At 40.6% G+C, this 16,928-nt stretch overlaps 2 protein-coding genes across 3 annotated transcripts in view; one reads left to right on the forward strand and one right to left on the reverse strand.

Annotated features, from left to right (window-relative positions):
• Positions 1-250: 250 nt before the first annotated feature.
• On the forward strand, positions 251-13,216 carry adam17b (ADAM metallopeptidase domain 17b). Of its 2 annotated transcripts, XM_071467590.1 has the most exons (19): positions 251-354; positions 442-628; positions 2,053-2,185; positions 2,271-2,404; positions 3,181-3,269; positions 3,352-3,532; positions 3,894-4,024; positions 4,181-4,267; positions 4,930-5,040; positions 5,192-5,336; positions 5,432-5,523; positions 6,219-6,371; positions 7,069-7,268; positions 7,411-7,514; positions 7,591-7,725; positions 7,818-7,948; positions 8,038-8,205; positions 8,411-8,467; positions 9,110-13,216. In XM_071467590.1, the coding sequence occupies exons 2-19, from the start codon at positions 547-549 to the stop codon at positions 9,515-9,517; spliced, it is 2,541 nt and encodes an 846-aa protein (XP_071323691.1). In that variant the 5' UTR covers positions 251-354; positions 442-546; the 3' UTR covers positions 9,518-13,216. The 2 variants fall into 2 exon arrangements, with proteins under 2 accessions (XP_071323691.1, XP_071323690.1); XM_071467589.1 differs by having other exon boundaries at positions 277-628.
• A 613-nt stretch (positions 13,217-13,829) lies between these two features.
• The window catches only part of LOC139612236 (cleavage and polyadenylation specificity factor subunit 3-like), a 7,738-nt gene continuing 4,639 nt past the window's right edge, over positions 13,830-16,928 (reverse strand). The window contains exons 13-18 of the mRNA XM_071467591.1: positions 16,800-16,898; positions 16,560-16,654; positions 15,745-15,832; positions 15,583-15,649; positions 15,130-15,226; positions 13,830-14,553 (exon numbers count right to left, since the gene is read on the reverse strand). Coding sequence (XP_071323692.1) covers positions 14,464-14,553; positions 15,130-15,226; positions 15,583-15,649; positions 15,745-15,832; positions 16,560-16,654; positions 16,800-16,898 — 536 coding nt within the window. The 3' untranslated portion in view covers positions 13,830-14,463. The remainder of the gene's footprint in view (positions 14,554-15,129; positions 15,227-15,582; positions 15,650-15,744; positions 15,833-16,559; positions 16,655-16,799; positions 16,899-16,928) is intronic.

The following is a 16,928-nucleotide window of genomic DNA, read 5'->3' on the forward strand; positions in this document are numbered from 1 at the left end:
AATTTGTGAATGCATTTGATTTAATATTTTTTTTAAATCCCATTTACAATAGGCTACTACATCCCTCATATTAGCAAAGGTTTATTTTCATTACATTGTTATTTTCTCAAATTTTCTTTCTTATTTGCTCTCTTGAATTATTGATGAAATTGTTACATTTTGAAAAACATCAAAGAAATATTTAATCATTGCTGTCGGTTTTATTTTATTCGCGAAATGTCGCGCTTTTACTTTGAAGGCACGCAGACCCACTTCCGCCCCGCACCTCCGGCTCTTGACGTCTCGACTCGGGAGCTCTCCGTCTTCCTGGTTCCTCGCGGACTGGAGACGTTTCACGAGCCGTTTCTAAACAAAGTAAAGACTTTACCCGGACGCGCTTTGTTCGGTTTAGTTGAGAAATGTGTTTTTAATGTGAAGTTTGTTTGTCCAAACTGTCTCCAGCGTGTAAAATCTGATGTGTGGAGACTTTAACCTGGAAGAAGCGGCCGCGTCCCCTCAGCCCGTCCGGAGCCAGGGTCCAACATCCATCAGTCCGACCCGCCAGACATGAGGCAGGAGCTGGGCCTCCTCGCCCTCCTGACCGGCCTCACCCTGTGCGCCGCCTCCCCGCAGGAGCAGCAGGAGCACGGTAAGTCTGCACAGGTGGTTCCGGTCCCAGACAGAAGGAGACAGACATCACATGAAGAGCTGCGGTAATCAGTCTCTGTGAGGGTTTTAAAGGCGGGAATCTTCATTTGGACTTTCTGAGTTATAGTCAACATGTGGTGAGACATGATGTTGTCATCATGGGGTCACAACAAGGACCAGAGGTCACCACGTCAGATCACATGAAATTAAAATTCATGAGGTCATAGTAAATCACCCATGGATGTATTATAAGAATTTATAATTATAAGAATTTATAATACATCCATGAAATCACCATAAAAGACATTAACACAAAATATGATGTGAAATCGACATTGTTAGTGAAAATAAAGAGACAAGTCTACATTTTATCAGGTAAGTCCAGCTTATCTTTTATCTTAGTGTTTTAATTTCACATCTATGAGAAACTAAGTCAAAATTTTAGGATGGTAATGACAAGTTTGGCTTAATATCTCAAATCTTAGATACTATCTCTACACTACTCTATCTCATAATACGTCAAAGTGAAAATTAAATGGTAAATCACCGTAAAACATGATAGCATATCCCAAGCAATGGTCAAATCTGATGTAAAATTAGACCATTTCTGATGATCAGTGTGTCAGTGTGTGATTAACGTGTAGTTATAAATACTGTGTACAGCCGGTCCAAAAGTCTGAGACCACGTTCTGGTCTCACAGGCGTGGACCTCTCTGTGAGTGAGGGTCATATGTTTTTGCCATTTTTGACCCAATGTTGTGGTGAATCAAAATAATAGTAATAAATATATTTACTTACTGTCTCACATTTCAGTCTGTCACAGTCAAAATGATGACTTTTAAAGTGACAAGACACCGAGCACAGTGACAGATTTGGTTTAATATGTTGTGTCTTAGTTTCTACTCACAGTCTCTCTTACTTAATACTTAAAAATATATATAATTAATCAAAATTAATTCACCATTTCTTAATTATAACAACTGAATTTCATTTATCATGACTTTATTTTTATTTTGTCTTTTTTTTTTTTTCTTTTACTGGCCTCTATAAAAATGGAAGAAAAATGATCAATTAAAGGAAACATGTACCTGTTCAGGTTAAAGCCTCATAACGACACAAACGACAAACGTTTTCAGGCTCAGAAACAATATTTTTGTGATTTAAAACAGAAAAAATGAAGCAGCAAAATCAAAATTAGTTGAATATATAAATTAAAGGCTGATAATTGTAATTTGATTACATATTACAATTGCAATTGGAAGAGGTGGTATAGGCAGGAGGCAAACCCAGTGGTCTGTAGCCACTGCTTCACACATTACAGCTTGTTTGGTATTATCTCTAACATATTGATCATAATCTGACCCGGTGATTATCTAGAGAGAAATCAAAGGATCGTGCAGACATCAGACTCTGTTTCCTCTTCAGCCTCTCTCAGGTCGATGCTGGACGACTTCGACGTGCTGCCTCTCTCCAGCCTGCAGACTCACTCCATCCGCCGCCGAGACGTCCAGACCCAGACTCATGTGGAGAAAACGCTCAGCTTCAACGCCCTGCAGAGGTCCACATTTCATCCAGGTTAATGTCAGCTCTGATTCGTGACATGTAGACGGCCCCTAATACTACTTGTACATTTATTTGTGCAGACAGTTCAGACTTTACCTGAGGACCAACGATGAGCTGTTCACTGAGGATTTCAGAGCCGTGGTCGTGGACGAGGACGGCCGAGAGCAGAGCTTCCCGGTCAACAGACACAACTACTTCACTGGACACGTCATCGGTGAGACAGAGAATTGATAAGAAAGGATTTCTGACTGCGTGTGTGAATATCAAAGCCTGGTAGATCGAATGCCTCTGAGCCACAGAGCTCCATTGTTTCCAAAAACTATTAAAGACGCGTCAGTGAGTCACACTGTTGCACTGGGTAAGTGATGAACACACACTTTGTTTTGACATGGATTAATGGTGGATTAATGTGCCGCCGAAAATAATCCCCAATAGATGCTCTATTATTGGTAGAGACAGAAGCCACAGACGGGGGGGGGGGGGCTGGTTATGGCCTCAGCGGCACAGTTGGTATCAAAACTAAATTTCGCTAAAGCAGCTGTCAGTAACAAAGGTATTCTGTTACAGGCCCCACCCCCTCACACACAGGCTGCAGCGTCTGTGTCTCTTTATGGCTGTTTGATGTCTCTTTGTGGTTTCTTTGTTGTTGTTTCATTGACTTTCTAACATGAAATATGAACATGAGTCACTTCCAACAGAGGCTTTAGCTGAGGCTTTACCTCAATTTGCTGGTTGCATTCAGTTTTATATTGTGCTGGATTTGAACTGGGACAGTTGTGGTTATGTGCCATGCGTCTTAATCTTTTTTTTTCTAAACCTACAGATGTTTTAGGAAATACTTGAGCCTCCTTTAAAAAATGAAATTGAGTCTACGAAGGAGTGAGGAGATTTCTGTCTTCAGTAGGAACCAGTGGGCTCGAAGCTGAGGGCCTACAGACGGAGGAGATGTCAGAAAATATAAATCCTTTAACTCTGTTTCTCCTCTTCCAGGGGAGGAAAACTCTCGAGTTCAGGCTCATATCGACGACCACGAGTTCTCAGCTCACATCCTGACTGATGAGGCAGAGTACAACATCGAGGTGAAATGAGGACACTGACATATATATGTGTGATTTTTAACTAAAAAGTTAAACTAAAGCATCCTGTCTCCTCTGTGTTCAGCCTCTGTGGAGGTTCACCTCAGCACCCCCCGATGGTCGTCTGCTGATCTACCGCTCAGACGACATCAGGAACCTCAGCAGGCTGCACCAGCCTTCAGTCTGCGGCTACGTGACCTCCGACCCCAGCCACCTCCTCCCTGACAGCGTTAAAAAGGCCATGTTTGAGGACCAGGGCGATGACGGTGAGGCACAGTTCAGGTCGATGCTATAACCTTAGAGATGAATAATGTGAAAAGATTTGCTTTTAATGTAACAAAAGCTCTTATTAACATGAAAAATAACTTTTGGCATGAAAAAAGATTTAATGTGAAAAAAGAGCTTTTAATGTGAAAAGAGTTAACATAAAAACTGTCATTTGCTTGAAGAAAAATATGACAATTGATGAGTTAAACATTGTTGGTCACTACAATAAAAAAATCTGAAATCTTTACACATCAAATTTCATATTGTGATTAAAACTGGTTTAATATGACGTAATAAATACATTTCAGAGTGTGCAGTCTTAGGGTTATAGTACTGATCTTTATGTCTGTACCTGGGCAGAGTCTGTGTTCAGAGGGAAACGTCAGGTCCACGACCACAAGAAAAACACGTGTCCCCTGCTGCTGGTGGCCGACCATCGATTCTTCAAACACATGGGCCGAGAGGAAGAGAGCACCACCCTCAACTACCTGGTGAGATCTGAAAACACTGACCTCTCACCTGGGCAATGTAATCATCGCAGTATCAGGATCACTACGAGTCCTGTTTACACTGCCTCAGATTGTGACTGTAGTGCTAATTTAACCCCTCACCACCTCCACCCAGTGATGTTGTGACTGTGTTTTCAGATCGAGCTGATTGATCGAGTGGACGACATCTACAGAAACACGTCGTGGGACGATGAGTTCATAGGTTACGGTGTTCAGATCCAGCAGGTGAGGAGCGGGATGCAGACCAGACACTGAGACTCTATTAAAGCAATGTTTACATTTACAAAATCGTCAGAAGACAAAATTGAAAGACTGTAAACTACTGAGAAGTACGGAAGCCCTGAGAGGCAAGTGAGAACGTTTTTTCACTTCCCTCTCAGGGCTTTGGATGGTGTAAAAAAAATCACAGCCTCTTGGAGGCAAAATGATTATTATAATTTAGAGTAAATATGAAGTTATTATGATAGATAGATAATATGAGACATTATTTTGTCTCTCCAGTATTTTTCGAAAAAAAGGCGCAAAAATAATTTCTATGAATCAAATTGAATGTTTGTAGATGATTTCAAAGATTATACCTTTAAGGATTGTGGAAGAAATAAATAATTTCTCAATTTCTGGGAGCTGTAAATGTTATAAATTGCCTTAAGTGGAAAAACTTCAATATAAATCCCTGTTAGGGATGTCAGAGTCAATTCTAATTTGTTTAAAGACTTGACAGAAATTTGTTTCAAACAAATCAGAGAGATCCTTCACACCACAACTTCATCTAATATTCTGAGTCAACCTGTATTGTATCAGTTGACGCTGACAGAAGAAGGCTCCAGTTATGTAGTAAAATAAAAACCGCCCTGGTCGTAACGTGTCTCTGCTGTGTCTCCTGTCAGATCATCATAGAGAAGAGTCCGACCCCTGTAGCTCCAGGAGAAAGTCACTTCAACATGAGAGGAAGTCCAGTGCAGGGCAGAGACGTGTGGGACGTCAAGAAACTGCTGGAGGTAAAACCTAACCGCCTCGACTTGAATAACATTGAGCAATATTTTGCGCAGTGAGGTGAAAATTTAACGGCAGCAGAAACAAAATCATTTGTTTTGAGAGCTGAAATCCTGAACGTCTCCTCTGAGATCTCTGTGGTTTTGTCCTCTGCAGCAGTTCAGTGTGGACATCGCAGAGAAAGCCTCCAACGTCTGCCTGGCTCACCTCTTCACCTATCAGGACTTTGATGAAGGCACTCTGGGTCTGGCCTACGTCGCCCCGTCCAAACCCGACATCCCCGGAGGTCTTTGCTCCAAAGGTAGAGTCCTGCTGCTTCACCACGGTCCTTGATTTCATCTGATCAATGAAAAAAATGAAGAATTCAAGCATCACCCCGTTGTTGTGTTTCTCCAGCGTGTCCTTCATCTACAAACGAACAAAGAGCGATTTACCTCAACACAGGTCTGACCAGCACGAAGAACTACGGGAAGACCATCCTGACTAAGGTGGGCCGGTTTTCTGAAAGATGCTGAACCACATACAGGGGCATTTAAGTTGCCATTTACAGAAAAGTTTTCTGAGTTAACCACCTTACGATCTGTCACAGTCCTGCATGGACAGCTCGCACAACCTGGACATTTCAATAAGTTGATGTCTCGAATTTGTAGAGAGAGGAATGTAAAACATCTTCTCACACCAGCATTTAAAACAGCAAAATTTGGTCTCTGGGGTGAAGTGGATCAGTGTGGGTTCAACTTTGGTGAGCTGTGATCGTGACTGGCTAACACCAGCATGTCTCCAGTTGGCTAGTGTGTTATCAGTTAGCTCATTTACCAACGACCACAACTTCCAACAAGCTTCTAGCAGTAAACATTTCACAAGGACATGCAGATGAACTCGGTTTCTAAGCAAGAACTTTGTACAAGAATGATTTAATTGATTGAAATGAGGAACTATAACTGGAGCTATTTGTAAGTTTTGCTGAAATATGTGAATACAGTGGTTGTTGTGCAGAACTACAGCACCTGGAGCATGAAGCAGAGTAAAGTTAAGAGTCAATCTGGGAAGAAGGACGAATCTGAGTGTTGACACCCCCCCCGTCTGTCTGGAAGTTTGATTGCTGATGACAAATGGTGTGAATGAAGCAGAGACCCCTCCCCTCTTCCTTCATAATGACAACAGCTTGATGTCGTCTCCTCAGGAAGCAGACCTGGTGACCACTCACGAGCTCGGACATAACTTCGGAGCAGAGCACGACCCCGACAACATCCCGTACTGCGCCCCCCGAGAGGACCAGGGAGGGAAATACGTCATGTACCCCATCGCTGTGAGCGGAGACCACGTCAACAACAAGGTGCTGACTCCTGTTCTTCACCTTCACATCAGTAGTTAACCTGCAACGTTGAGAGATACGAAGCCCTCAATGTCCTGAAAGATTATATTTTTGCATAAGTTCCTGATCTAAAGAAATTACTGAGCAGCCAGTGTCTCTGAAGCTTCTGTACAGGATATAGATTTTCACTGAGATCATCAGTAGCATCAAAAAACATGGAAAAATAATCAGAATAATTAAGAATAGAAGTAATTGTGAGAGCAAATATTAGGGATATTTTTATTTACAAATTATTTTAACACTTGTTTCTACCCATTAAAAAAATATTACTCATCAAATCATTCATTACCCAAAACAGTCACTTTGTCCTTATTGTAATTTGACATTTGACAAATTCAATTGAAAATCTTTTGTCACAGCAAGAATTTCATCATATTCTCAGGTGAAAATGAATATTTAATAACTGAGTGAGCTGTGAGCATCTGAAGTGGGAAATTAGCCTGATTAAAAAATATTTAAAAAATAGACTTCAGGATCTTCGCAGTGAACTTTAGTGACCTGCAGAACTTCACTTTAAATTTGAACAAAAAAAAAAGAAAACAGAAAGCTGAATGGAGAAATGGACTGCAGTATATAAACCAGACGTTCTCTTCTAGTGGAGGTTTTTACAGGTTCATATTCAACAGGATGATGAACAGATTCTCTCCCGTGTGTCCAGCTGTTCTCTAACTGCAGCAAACGCTCCATAGTGAAGCGTCTGAGGTCGAAGGCGCCGTCCTGCTTCAAGGAGAGAAACATTAACGTGTGCGGAAACTCTCGGGTGGAGCAGGGGGAGGAGTGCGACCCCGGACTGCTGCACATCAGCTCGGACCACTGCTGCACGGCCAAGTGCAGGCTGAAACCTGGAGCTCAGTGCAGGTCAGAGGATGAACACAGGGATGGAGTTCGATCACATTTTATCGAATCTGAATCCCTTATTGAATCTTTTTAAGCCGTTTGTCTGGTGGAATAAAACAATCTGTTGGTTGATTTTAGCTCAACAAAGTTTTCTCCTGTTCAGTGACAGGAACAGCGCGTGCTGCAAAAACTGCAGGTTTGAGTCCGAAGGCGAAGTCTGCCAGGAGCCCATCGATGCCACCTGTAAAGGACACTCCTACTGCACAGGTCAGCACACGGGTCAAAGGTCACAGATCTGCTGACCGCTCCTGGCGCTTCATGTCTGCTGTGTTTGTGTCGACAGGAAACAGCAGCGAGTGTCCTCCTCCGGAGAACGCCCCAGATAAAACGGTGTGTCTGGACAGCGGAGAGTGTCTGGACGGAGAGTGTATTCCTTTCTGCCAGGCCGTCTTAAACCTGCAGCCCTGCGCCTGCAACGGTACGACACTGACAGTTTGTGCACTGTAGATTGTGTAGTGTTGTCATTGCAAAATTGGGGGCCCCAAGCATCTGCCTCATTTGTCTTTGTAGAAACCAACTCGTCCTGTAAAGTCTGCTGTCGGAGCAGCGGCGGTGTCTGCGCCCCCTACCAGGACGCAACGGGCAACTTCCTGTTCCTGCGTAAAGGCAAACCCTGCACTGTGGGCTTCTGCGACGGAGCGGTGAGACAGTTCATCAGTACAAACGCCTAGCATTTGTCATTGAAGGCAGCAGGATGTTGAAATGTGTGGATGATCTGCTGTCTCTGCAGGGGAAGTGCATGAAGCAGGTGCAGGACGTGGTGGAGCGACTGTGGGATTTCATCGATAAACTGGACATCAACACGTTCGGGAAGTTTCTGGCTGACAACATCGTGGGCTCGGTGGTGGCTTTCTCTCTGCTCTTCTGGGTTCCCTTCAGCATCCTGGTCCACTGTGTGGTGGGTCTCCGCTGATCTCAGTACAATCACTAAGTACCATCAGGAATTTTCCTTCATAACTGCAGGGTCCAGCTGCCAGAGCTGTTTCAAGTGTTCGAGTCAGAAGTCTCCTTCAGGAAAGAGACGTAGTTCTTTCAGGTGTGAACGCTGATCAGCACATAGCTTCACATCATCATCACTTCTCTGCTCTTCTCTCTTCTCTCAGGACAAGAAGCTGGATCAACAGTATGAGCAGACCACCAAGTCGCTGTTCTTCCCCAGTGTGAGTGTTTGCATATGTGTGTATATACAGTATATATGTGCAGTGTACAACAGAATGCATGAACAAGGTTGTAAAAGAACATGTGAACAGCACAGGTTCCTCAGTTCTAGGTTGAGTCTAATGACAGATGGCTCCACATGGAGGAACAGCCTGAATAATTGAGGCCTCTTAAAGATGGAGAAGGAACAGGAGCATCAGCAGGTTACTGAACATGAGCTGCAACACAGCTGCAGCAGCGGTTAGGACGAACAGGAAGAGCCACACTATCAATAACACTATTCACTATTTCCACAACCTTGAATAAGAAGCTTACCAACAATCTTATACTTCTTCTCTTTGTTTTACATTTTTGTAAACTGAATATTTAGGGTTTGTCAGACAAATTAAGACATTTGAAGACATCAACAAGCAACAGTGTAGTTTCCACTGTGGATGGGAGGGACACGCCCCCTCACCTGTATAGTTCAGGTAGATTTTCTTACTGAGAGCCGAGTGTTTGATGTTTCAGCTGCTAAAATCCAGATGAGAGAGGAGGGCCGGTGATAAACGCGTTTATAAATTCAGTTATTAGTTTAAACATAAAAAATACCGTCTGCTTCTGTAACCATTAAACATAACTGACGCTGATGGTTAATTTCCCAGAATGCCGAGCTCCTGAGCAGCCTGGAGTCTGCATCTGTTAGGATCTTCAAACCTCCAAACTTCCCGACCACCGCCGCCGCCCCCCTCCGTTTCCAACCGTCCGGCCCCCAGCAGACCAGCACCCCTCCGGTCTCCAGCTCTGTCCCTGGCCCTGACTCTGCCCCTGCCCCTGGTCACGTGCCCCCTCCTCTGGACAGCCCACGCATGGCCACCATCCAGGAGGACCCCAGCTTCGACTCCCACCTGGACGAGGAGGCTCTGGAGGAGGCGTTCGGGCGCCCCGTGGGGTTGGCTCAGCGCTCCTTCGAGGACCTGACGGAGAAAAGCGTGGTGAGCCGCAGCGAGAAGGCGATGCTGTTCAGACTGCAGAGACAACATCAGATCGACACCAAGGAGACGCAGTGCTGAGGGGCAGGTGGTTGGTCCTGTTCAGGTGTTTTACAGCTTTGTAAACTGGCTCTGTGCTGAAGGCCGCTGCACTGCTGCTTTGTCTTTGCGGTAAAACTCGGTCCGATCACACAGATTTTACAGGAGAGTGATTTCTGAAGTTGCTTTCCATGTTTTTACATTTTTAGATTCAATACAGATCAGATTTATTATCTTTGATTGTAAAAAAGAAAAGAAATCTGCCTTCAAAATGTCTCCTGTGTGGTCAGACCTTGGTTTTACATCACTGCCCAGTCCTTCCTCAGCGGGGAAGTTCACTTCAGTATCCATCCTCATCATGTCTCTCAAATCACAAGTAAAATTTGAGACACAAGCCATAAAGTCTTCTTGAAGCTGTCGCACCTGGGGCTGGGTATCAAACCTTTTTCGGTACCGATTGACGCAGATGTTTCCTGATCGTCACACTGTAAACTGAGTGACAAGTCTCCAGACTCTGGTCCAGACTAAAATCTGATGGATGGACTGTGATGAAATTTTAGTTCCCACTCATTTTAGTTCCCTAATGCTCCATGTTCCTTGAGTCTCTTAAAACCCTGCACTTATTTTTTGTTCACCTGTGCTCATTTTAGTTCTAGCGTTAGTCAAGCAATGAAAAAACTGCAATTTTTACTGTATTATTTTATTCGGGTGCAGAAACAAAAAAATGAAATTGTTCTTCTTGTCAGAACTTTTTCTTGTTTCATTCGACGGAAAAAAACTATTTATGTTTATATATTTTGTTGATCCCCAGCTCTGGCTGCAGCACTGATTTAAAAAAGTCTACTGCGAAAAGGTTCAACTTAAGTTTGACAATCAATCCTGTGTACAGAGTTCCTGTCTAATGGAAGCAATAGCTTTTTTTTTCTGTGATAAACTTAATGTTGAATCGTTAAAGTTTGTTGAGTCGACACCAGCATCAGAAAACACATCACCAGCATTTATAGAAACAGCAGCTCACTCTGGAGCTTCTATTTTACTACTACCAGCAGTTCACACAGTGTTAGACCTCAGCTGCAGGTCAACAGTAATAAACTGATTCACCATTGAACAGGTTCAGGTCTGCAGCGACTGTTCTGGAGACTCAAAGTGTTCAAAACTGAATAAAAAACATAAATATTTCAAACATACAGACAAAATATTTTATAATAAATCTTTATTATAATATGAGCTGAAGGGTTATTTTGATTTCACTCCAGCAGTTTTTATTTCATCGCGTCGGTTCAGTCAGATTAAAGCAGCAGTAAATCACATGACTGGCTCTGCTGCGTTAGTTAAGGGACCTTTTTAACTTCACTGACAGAAAAAGACTTGGGGACATTATAAAATAAAATAATAATAACAACAACAAATAAAAACTTTCATGCTTATGTTTTTATCTGTACATATTAATATACAGATAATTTCACGGTGTTTTGTTTATTTAATTTTGAACACTTTGGGCCGCCATATTTTCAAGTCAAAAACAAACCATCCAAAAGAATAAAGGCACCAGATCAACCAGCAGCATCATCTGTATTTTACAAATACCAAATGTTAAACCTTCAGGTATTTTACATTCTAATAACAGTTATGTTATTAAAAGCTTTAGAAATAGAAAAAGAAATATTTAAATATAGAGCAACAGTGATCAGTTGTTTCATCACAACAACAGCAACAAAAGTGCCAAAGATTTGATGTGTTCCGCTTCTCTAATGTGATTATTTGCTGCTTTTACTGTCTTAACATTATAGTTAAATCATTGATTATAGTTAAACATTGAGCTGTGGGAAGTTGTGATGCATTTTTTACTGTTTCATAGACTAAAGGATTAATTGAGAAAATATTCCGCAGATTAATTGATAGTAAAAATAATCATTAGTTGCAGCTCTGAAAGGCCCGAGTGCACTGAGAGTTAATGACACGTGGAAGCAGCCAAATACTCATCAAAATGATTTGTTTATGTGTCAAACAGCTTCGATTCTCCGGCTGATTGGGATATCTCAGTAAATATCAGTAGAGAGGTCAAAGTTTTTATATTTAATGATCAAAAGTGTTTTTATTCTGAGTTTATGTGAAAAATGAATATTGGAGGACATGTCATAAAATTTTTTTTAAATAAAATTTTATAAAATCTCAAACATGTGAAGGGAACATGTGGGAACATGAATACTAATCGTTCCCTGTATCTTCTGTAAATGTAAGAGGATTAAAACATTTTAGAGGATTTAAGGCTGGAGAGTAAGAAACATGTCTCATCAAGTGTCTCACTGGGAATTGATCCCCTAACCCTGATAGTGTTAGTGCCTTGCTCAACCTACTGAGCCACACAATACTCTGTATATACTATACATATGCAAATGTTTGTGCTGCAAAAAATATTCATATCCTGCCTGTTGGTCTGTTTCTCTGTTTTTAAAGTTACTATGTATGAATTTCATTTATGGAACCCACTTCAGCCAGTCAAGTCAATTTTAATTATATTAGAGCTGCAACAATTAGTTGATTAATCAATTGACATAAAATAAATAAGCAATTATTTTGCTAATTGATTAATCGTTTAAGTTGTTGCTAAGCAGTAATTGCTAAAAAAAAATCTGTTCCAGGTTCTTAAATGTGAGAATTGGTTGTTTTTTATAGTCTTATAGTAAATTGAATGTCTCATTAAATGGACATTTGATGAACTTACCTTGTCATTGACATTGTGATGGGCATTTCTTTTTACAGTTTTGTAATGTTTTTGTAATGTTTTATAGACCAAAAAATTGATTCATCAAAAAATAATTGGCAGATTAATCAACAACAAAAATAATCGATAGTTGCAGTAGTAATTTATACGTCCAAAAACTAATTTGAAATTTTCCCTAAACGACTTTGAAACATACGACGCCCTATTACATTACATTATTACATTTTTACTTTTTTAGGTCAATATTAAGAGAATTTTTTTTCTTAACATTTCATTTTTTTTTTCCTTGGCGTATATGGGCTTCTCTGTTTTTCTAATTATTTGGATCATAAGGATATAATAAGCTTTTGTTTGTAGAAAATATGAACGTGTAGTTGATCTGTTGCTTGTATGACTTTGGCTTTTTTTGGGATAAACACTATGTTGGCATAAAAACCAAAGTTAAACGTTAAAATCCCACAGAGGGACTTCAAACCAAACTTCAGTCAAAAACAGAGGTATTTACAGCTGTTTGTTTTATTTTAAATCAACTTGTGTCACTGGGAGAACGCTCAATCTGTTTGGTACCAGAGTTTAGTTTTCATAAAATGTTTTTTTTTTCTTTTTGTGCTCAAGTCTTGTTGTTTTATTGTTTTTTTTTTTTTATTTAAAGCCATACTATTGTTTAAATCTTTATTTTTTTAACTGTCAGAGCTCAGTGTGCCTTCTCCTCCTCTGTGGAATTCAGATGCACTAGTCAGTATTGTTAATATTGTGTATTGTGATATGTGTTGAGTCCTGTACACTGTGATGTTTCTGTTTATTTGGTCTGTGTTGTTATGTACTGACGATCACTTGTATTCATTCATTTAAAGGTCTGAGTGTAATGTTTTTACACTACACTACTGTGTTTACCTGTCAGACTGTGATGTTCAGTCTGCTGTTTGAAAATCAAATGTTCTACTGTCTGTTGTCATTGTCAGCAAACTGTTTTTCAATGATCACAAATAAATTCATTTTTGAATAACTAACGAAAATCCTGAGAAACGTTTCATCTGTTGTTGGTGTGAAATTTAAAATAATATTTTTGGCTGAATCTTGTTAGTTTGACAAAAACATCCAAACTCAATGGTTCAAAACCGAAAGAGATTCAGTTTATTATCATGTGACAAAAAAAGCATCAAATCTTCACATTCACAGATTAATTTTCTGTTGATGAACCAATCAATTTTATAAATTTATCATTGTGGCTCTAGTTTATTCGAATCAAGAAGTGTGATGCTTGATCAGTGTTAGAGCTGAAACAATTAGATGATTAATCAATTAGTAGAAATAAAAATATATAAGAGACACCTAATAATTTCAGTCATTTTTAAGCAAAATAATTAAGACAAAAAAAAAATCATATTTTCTGCTTCCAGTTTCTCAAATGTGATTTTTTGCAGCTTTTATTTCACAGTAAACTGAATATTTTTGGCTTTGAGACATGTGACGTGATGGTGCCATGACTAAATGAAACGAGATGGACTGAGTTAGTTGCAGCCTCAGTAATGTCAGTATTATTAGGTTTTCTACCTTTGTCTAAAACCAGAAGGAACTCCTCCTTTAAAGATTTATATTTAAGGAAAAAAACTCACTAATCCACTAAACTTTCATTGGACAAATGTTTATTTTCCTCATAAAGAAATGTGATTTTAACATAACATTTGTTTTATAAACAAATCAAGTACAAAAAAACAAGAAAAAAAAAAAACAACATTTGTGTTGGTGGTCCGTCTCCTGAAGCTGATTCCTTTGGAATCATGTTTCCAACAAAGAGTTTGTCTTTGTTAAAGAAGCTGGTAAACCCCATATTTAGCCTTTCTAATCAGTATATAAAGAAATGGTTCATAATGTCTGTATAAACAGATATAAAAACATGTTTAATTGTTAATGTTCACTCTTTGTTCTGTGTATTTTATATTATTCCAGCTGTGTGTCACTCATTCAGTCTCTGTTTATACAGCAGCCTCCACTTTTGTGTTGTTCACAAATACATGAATAAACTTCGCCCTGGTCACAGCTGTATGAGTTTGTTGGGAACCAGTTATCACATCTTTATATTCTGATCATTAAGGATCAATATGGGGAACTAAAGTGTTACCAAGAAGGCAAACATCAGTTCATCATCATCATCATCATCATCATCATCATCATCATCATCAGCTCCCTGTGGTCAGATTCACATCTGCATCACTGAAGACAGGTGTTACTGCTGGTGACATCACAGAGTGGGTGTGGTCAGTCAGAAGGCGGGGCTGAGGGCGTCGTAGAGCCGATGGACGGCGACCTCCACCATCTCCCTCAGAGACTCATCCTCTGTACAGGTCACAGACTGCAGATCGGGATGCACAGAGGTCAGAGGTCAGCACACAGGTAAAAGGCCGAGACACTGGCGGTTAAGATGAGGCTCTCGACACCTCGCTCCTGGGAACGGTCAGGCTGCATTTACAATACTTTCTTTGAGCTTGTGAAATCCTGAGCACTGTAGTAAACAGACTGAAAATGATTTCTGCTGCGTCTGATTCTTGGGGACTGGTCTTTAAGTATCAGGCCTCTCCCTGGATGGTGAAATCGGTCAGTCCACTGGATTTAAACAAAATCTGTTCAAGTTCATGATTCCATCGATCTGTCATCAAACGCCACCACCAAACGAACTCGGTCGTCTCTTTACTTCAGAGAGTCTTGTTTATTTAACCCACACACACACAGAAATGTAAAAACAGCACTTTTTAAAATAACTATAGAGTAAAATCAGTGAATATTAACAGTTAACTATCTTTAGTCTCTTTCCTCTGTTGCTAACATTCAACATTTTTCATTTTCTTGTATGTAATGATCGTCACAGCCTGTGTGTTATGTATGTGTTTTATTGAGTTGCATTCATGTTAGATTCAGATGTTGGACTCACTCTGGTCTCCGGGTCGATGATCGCAGTGACTCCGTCCACCTTCACAATCAGGTTTTTACTGTCTTTGAAATTCACACAGTCGTCCCCGAACATGTCGCTGCAACACAACAGACAACATTCATGTCTGGTAAATAATTTTCTTTATTCCACATTAAAAAAAAACAAAAAAAAAAACAGAACCACATAACAAAGATTTGCTTTGAAAAACTTGAGAATCAATTAAAAATAAAAACAGTATATTATTATCATTAAAAAAAAAAGTTAATTAAAGTTGCCTTTGAAAAGACGAAAATGTTGATGAGAAAAGTTTTATGAGATATTTTCACTTTTTAAACCATTTTCCTGCTTTTTTTCCCTCCTACTTTAATGTCAGCTGACACCCTGCTGGTTGTTGTGGTGCTGACTCCACCCGACTGGCACTGTTTTCAGCAGGTTACTGTGCTCATTACTCACTGCAGCATCAGCTCCAATCGCTCCACAAACAGCTCCTTGTCGAAGGTTTCCTTCCTGCCTTCAGGAACTGAAACAGACAAACACCAGTCATTAAAGCTTCTGTTCACCAGCGTAATAGAAATCAAACGTCCCACAGCAGGTTGCTGTGCTGTGTTTACTGACATTTCTGGGCGCTGGGGTTGGACTGGACCTCCAGGATCACCGTGGTGACGGCGTCGGCGTACATGTCGTTGAGCGGGTTGGCGATCCACTGAGGAGAACATGAAGTCAGTCACACGTTCATGAAGAACACTGATGCTCTTGATTTCTGCTAAAATCAGTGTTTTGTGTTTTTTCTGTTGAGCACTTTGTTTTGAAAAGTGTAAAACAAATAAAGAAAATAATTATTATCTGTTTAACCTAAACATATAACAAGTGGTTTATAATGTGGACTATAATGTGGACTGTAATCAGATGTGAGTGTTTCAGTATTTGTTGAAGTGGACGTGGCTGGACCAAAGTAAAATATGTGACACAAATACTGAAAATGAATAAAATGTCATTATAGCTGCCTGCAACTACATAATCCTATTAAAAGCCATATATTTAATGTTCATATACAGATGTAAATGTTTTTAGAGTGACTTGAGACGGATCCTGAAAGGGGAGGCAGCGGTCGAGTGTTCAGAGTAGAGCTCTTTATAAGTGCTTCAAATCACACCAGTATGATGGTTCTAGTCCCTGAAACATTAAAACATGCTTGTTTACTGTTTATTCAATAGCAGTTACTATTGGAACTATTTTAAATTTGCACACAAAAAGAGGGAAATCACAACCGAGTTAAATTTGACCATTAACATTTAACCCTAAACCAGTGCTTCAAGATAAACTGAGGATATTCGTCTTGTTCAGAGCTCATGAAGTTTTTACAAGCTGAACACGGGCAGAGACAGAGCTGCGTTCAGAAACGTGATCGGAGGCGTCTCTGTGTGTCTGACCTCCAGCACCACCATGCCGGCCTCATGAACCAGAGTGATGCTCTTGAAGATCCTGATGGTGATTTTGTCTGATCCCTCCACCTGCTCCACATCTCCTGAAAACACAGACAGCACATCAGCACCTCACGCTACGTCTGAAACTCTGGCCTGCAGCTTCATGGCAGCAGCTGTGGTTGTTGAAGAGTGGAGAGAGTGATGTGAGAGCGTCTGCGCTCAGGTGAGGTCTGAGGTGCGACCCACCTGCGAGGCTTCGGAGCTGGCTGACCAGCAGGGAGATGGGCCCGCTGTAGGGGATGGCCTGGGTCTGCTTCACTGTGCCCATACACAGATCTGTGTAGTCTGAACAGGAGAACAGGGTTAATGGACCGT

The sequence above is a fragment of the Trachinotus anak genome, unplaced genomic scaffold (assembly GCF_046630095.1).
Source record: "Trachinotus anak isolate AG129_WGS33_773 ecotype Australia unplaced genomic scaffold, CSIRO_AGI_Tana_v1 ptg000031l, whole genome shotgun sequence".
In the NCBI taxonomy this organism is placed as follows: domain Eukaryota; kingdom Metazoa; phylum Chordata; class Actinopteri; order Carangiformes; family Carangidae; genus Trachinotus; species Trachinotus anak.

Excerpts from the sequence above, each read along its gene's own strand:
- adam17b (XM_071467590.1), top strand. The coding sequence starts at position 547 with ATGAGGCAGGAGCTGGGCCTCCTCGCCCTCCTGACCGGCCTCACCCTG. Across the intron at positions 629-2,052 it reads GCAGGAGCAGCAGGAGCACG|CCTCTCTCAGGTCGATGCTG; the intron begins GTAAGTCTGCAC and ends TTTCCTCTTCAG. Across the intron at positions 3,533-3,893 it reads TGAGGACCAGGGCGATGACG|AGTCTGTGTTCAGAGGGAAA; the intron begins GTGAGGCACAGT and ends GTACCTGGGCAG.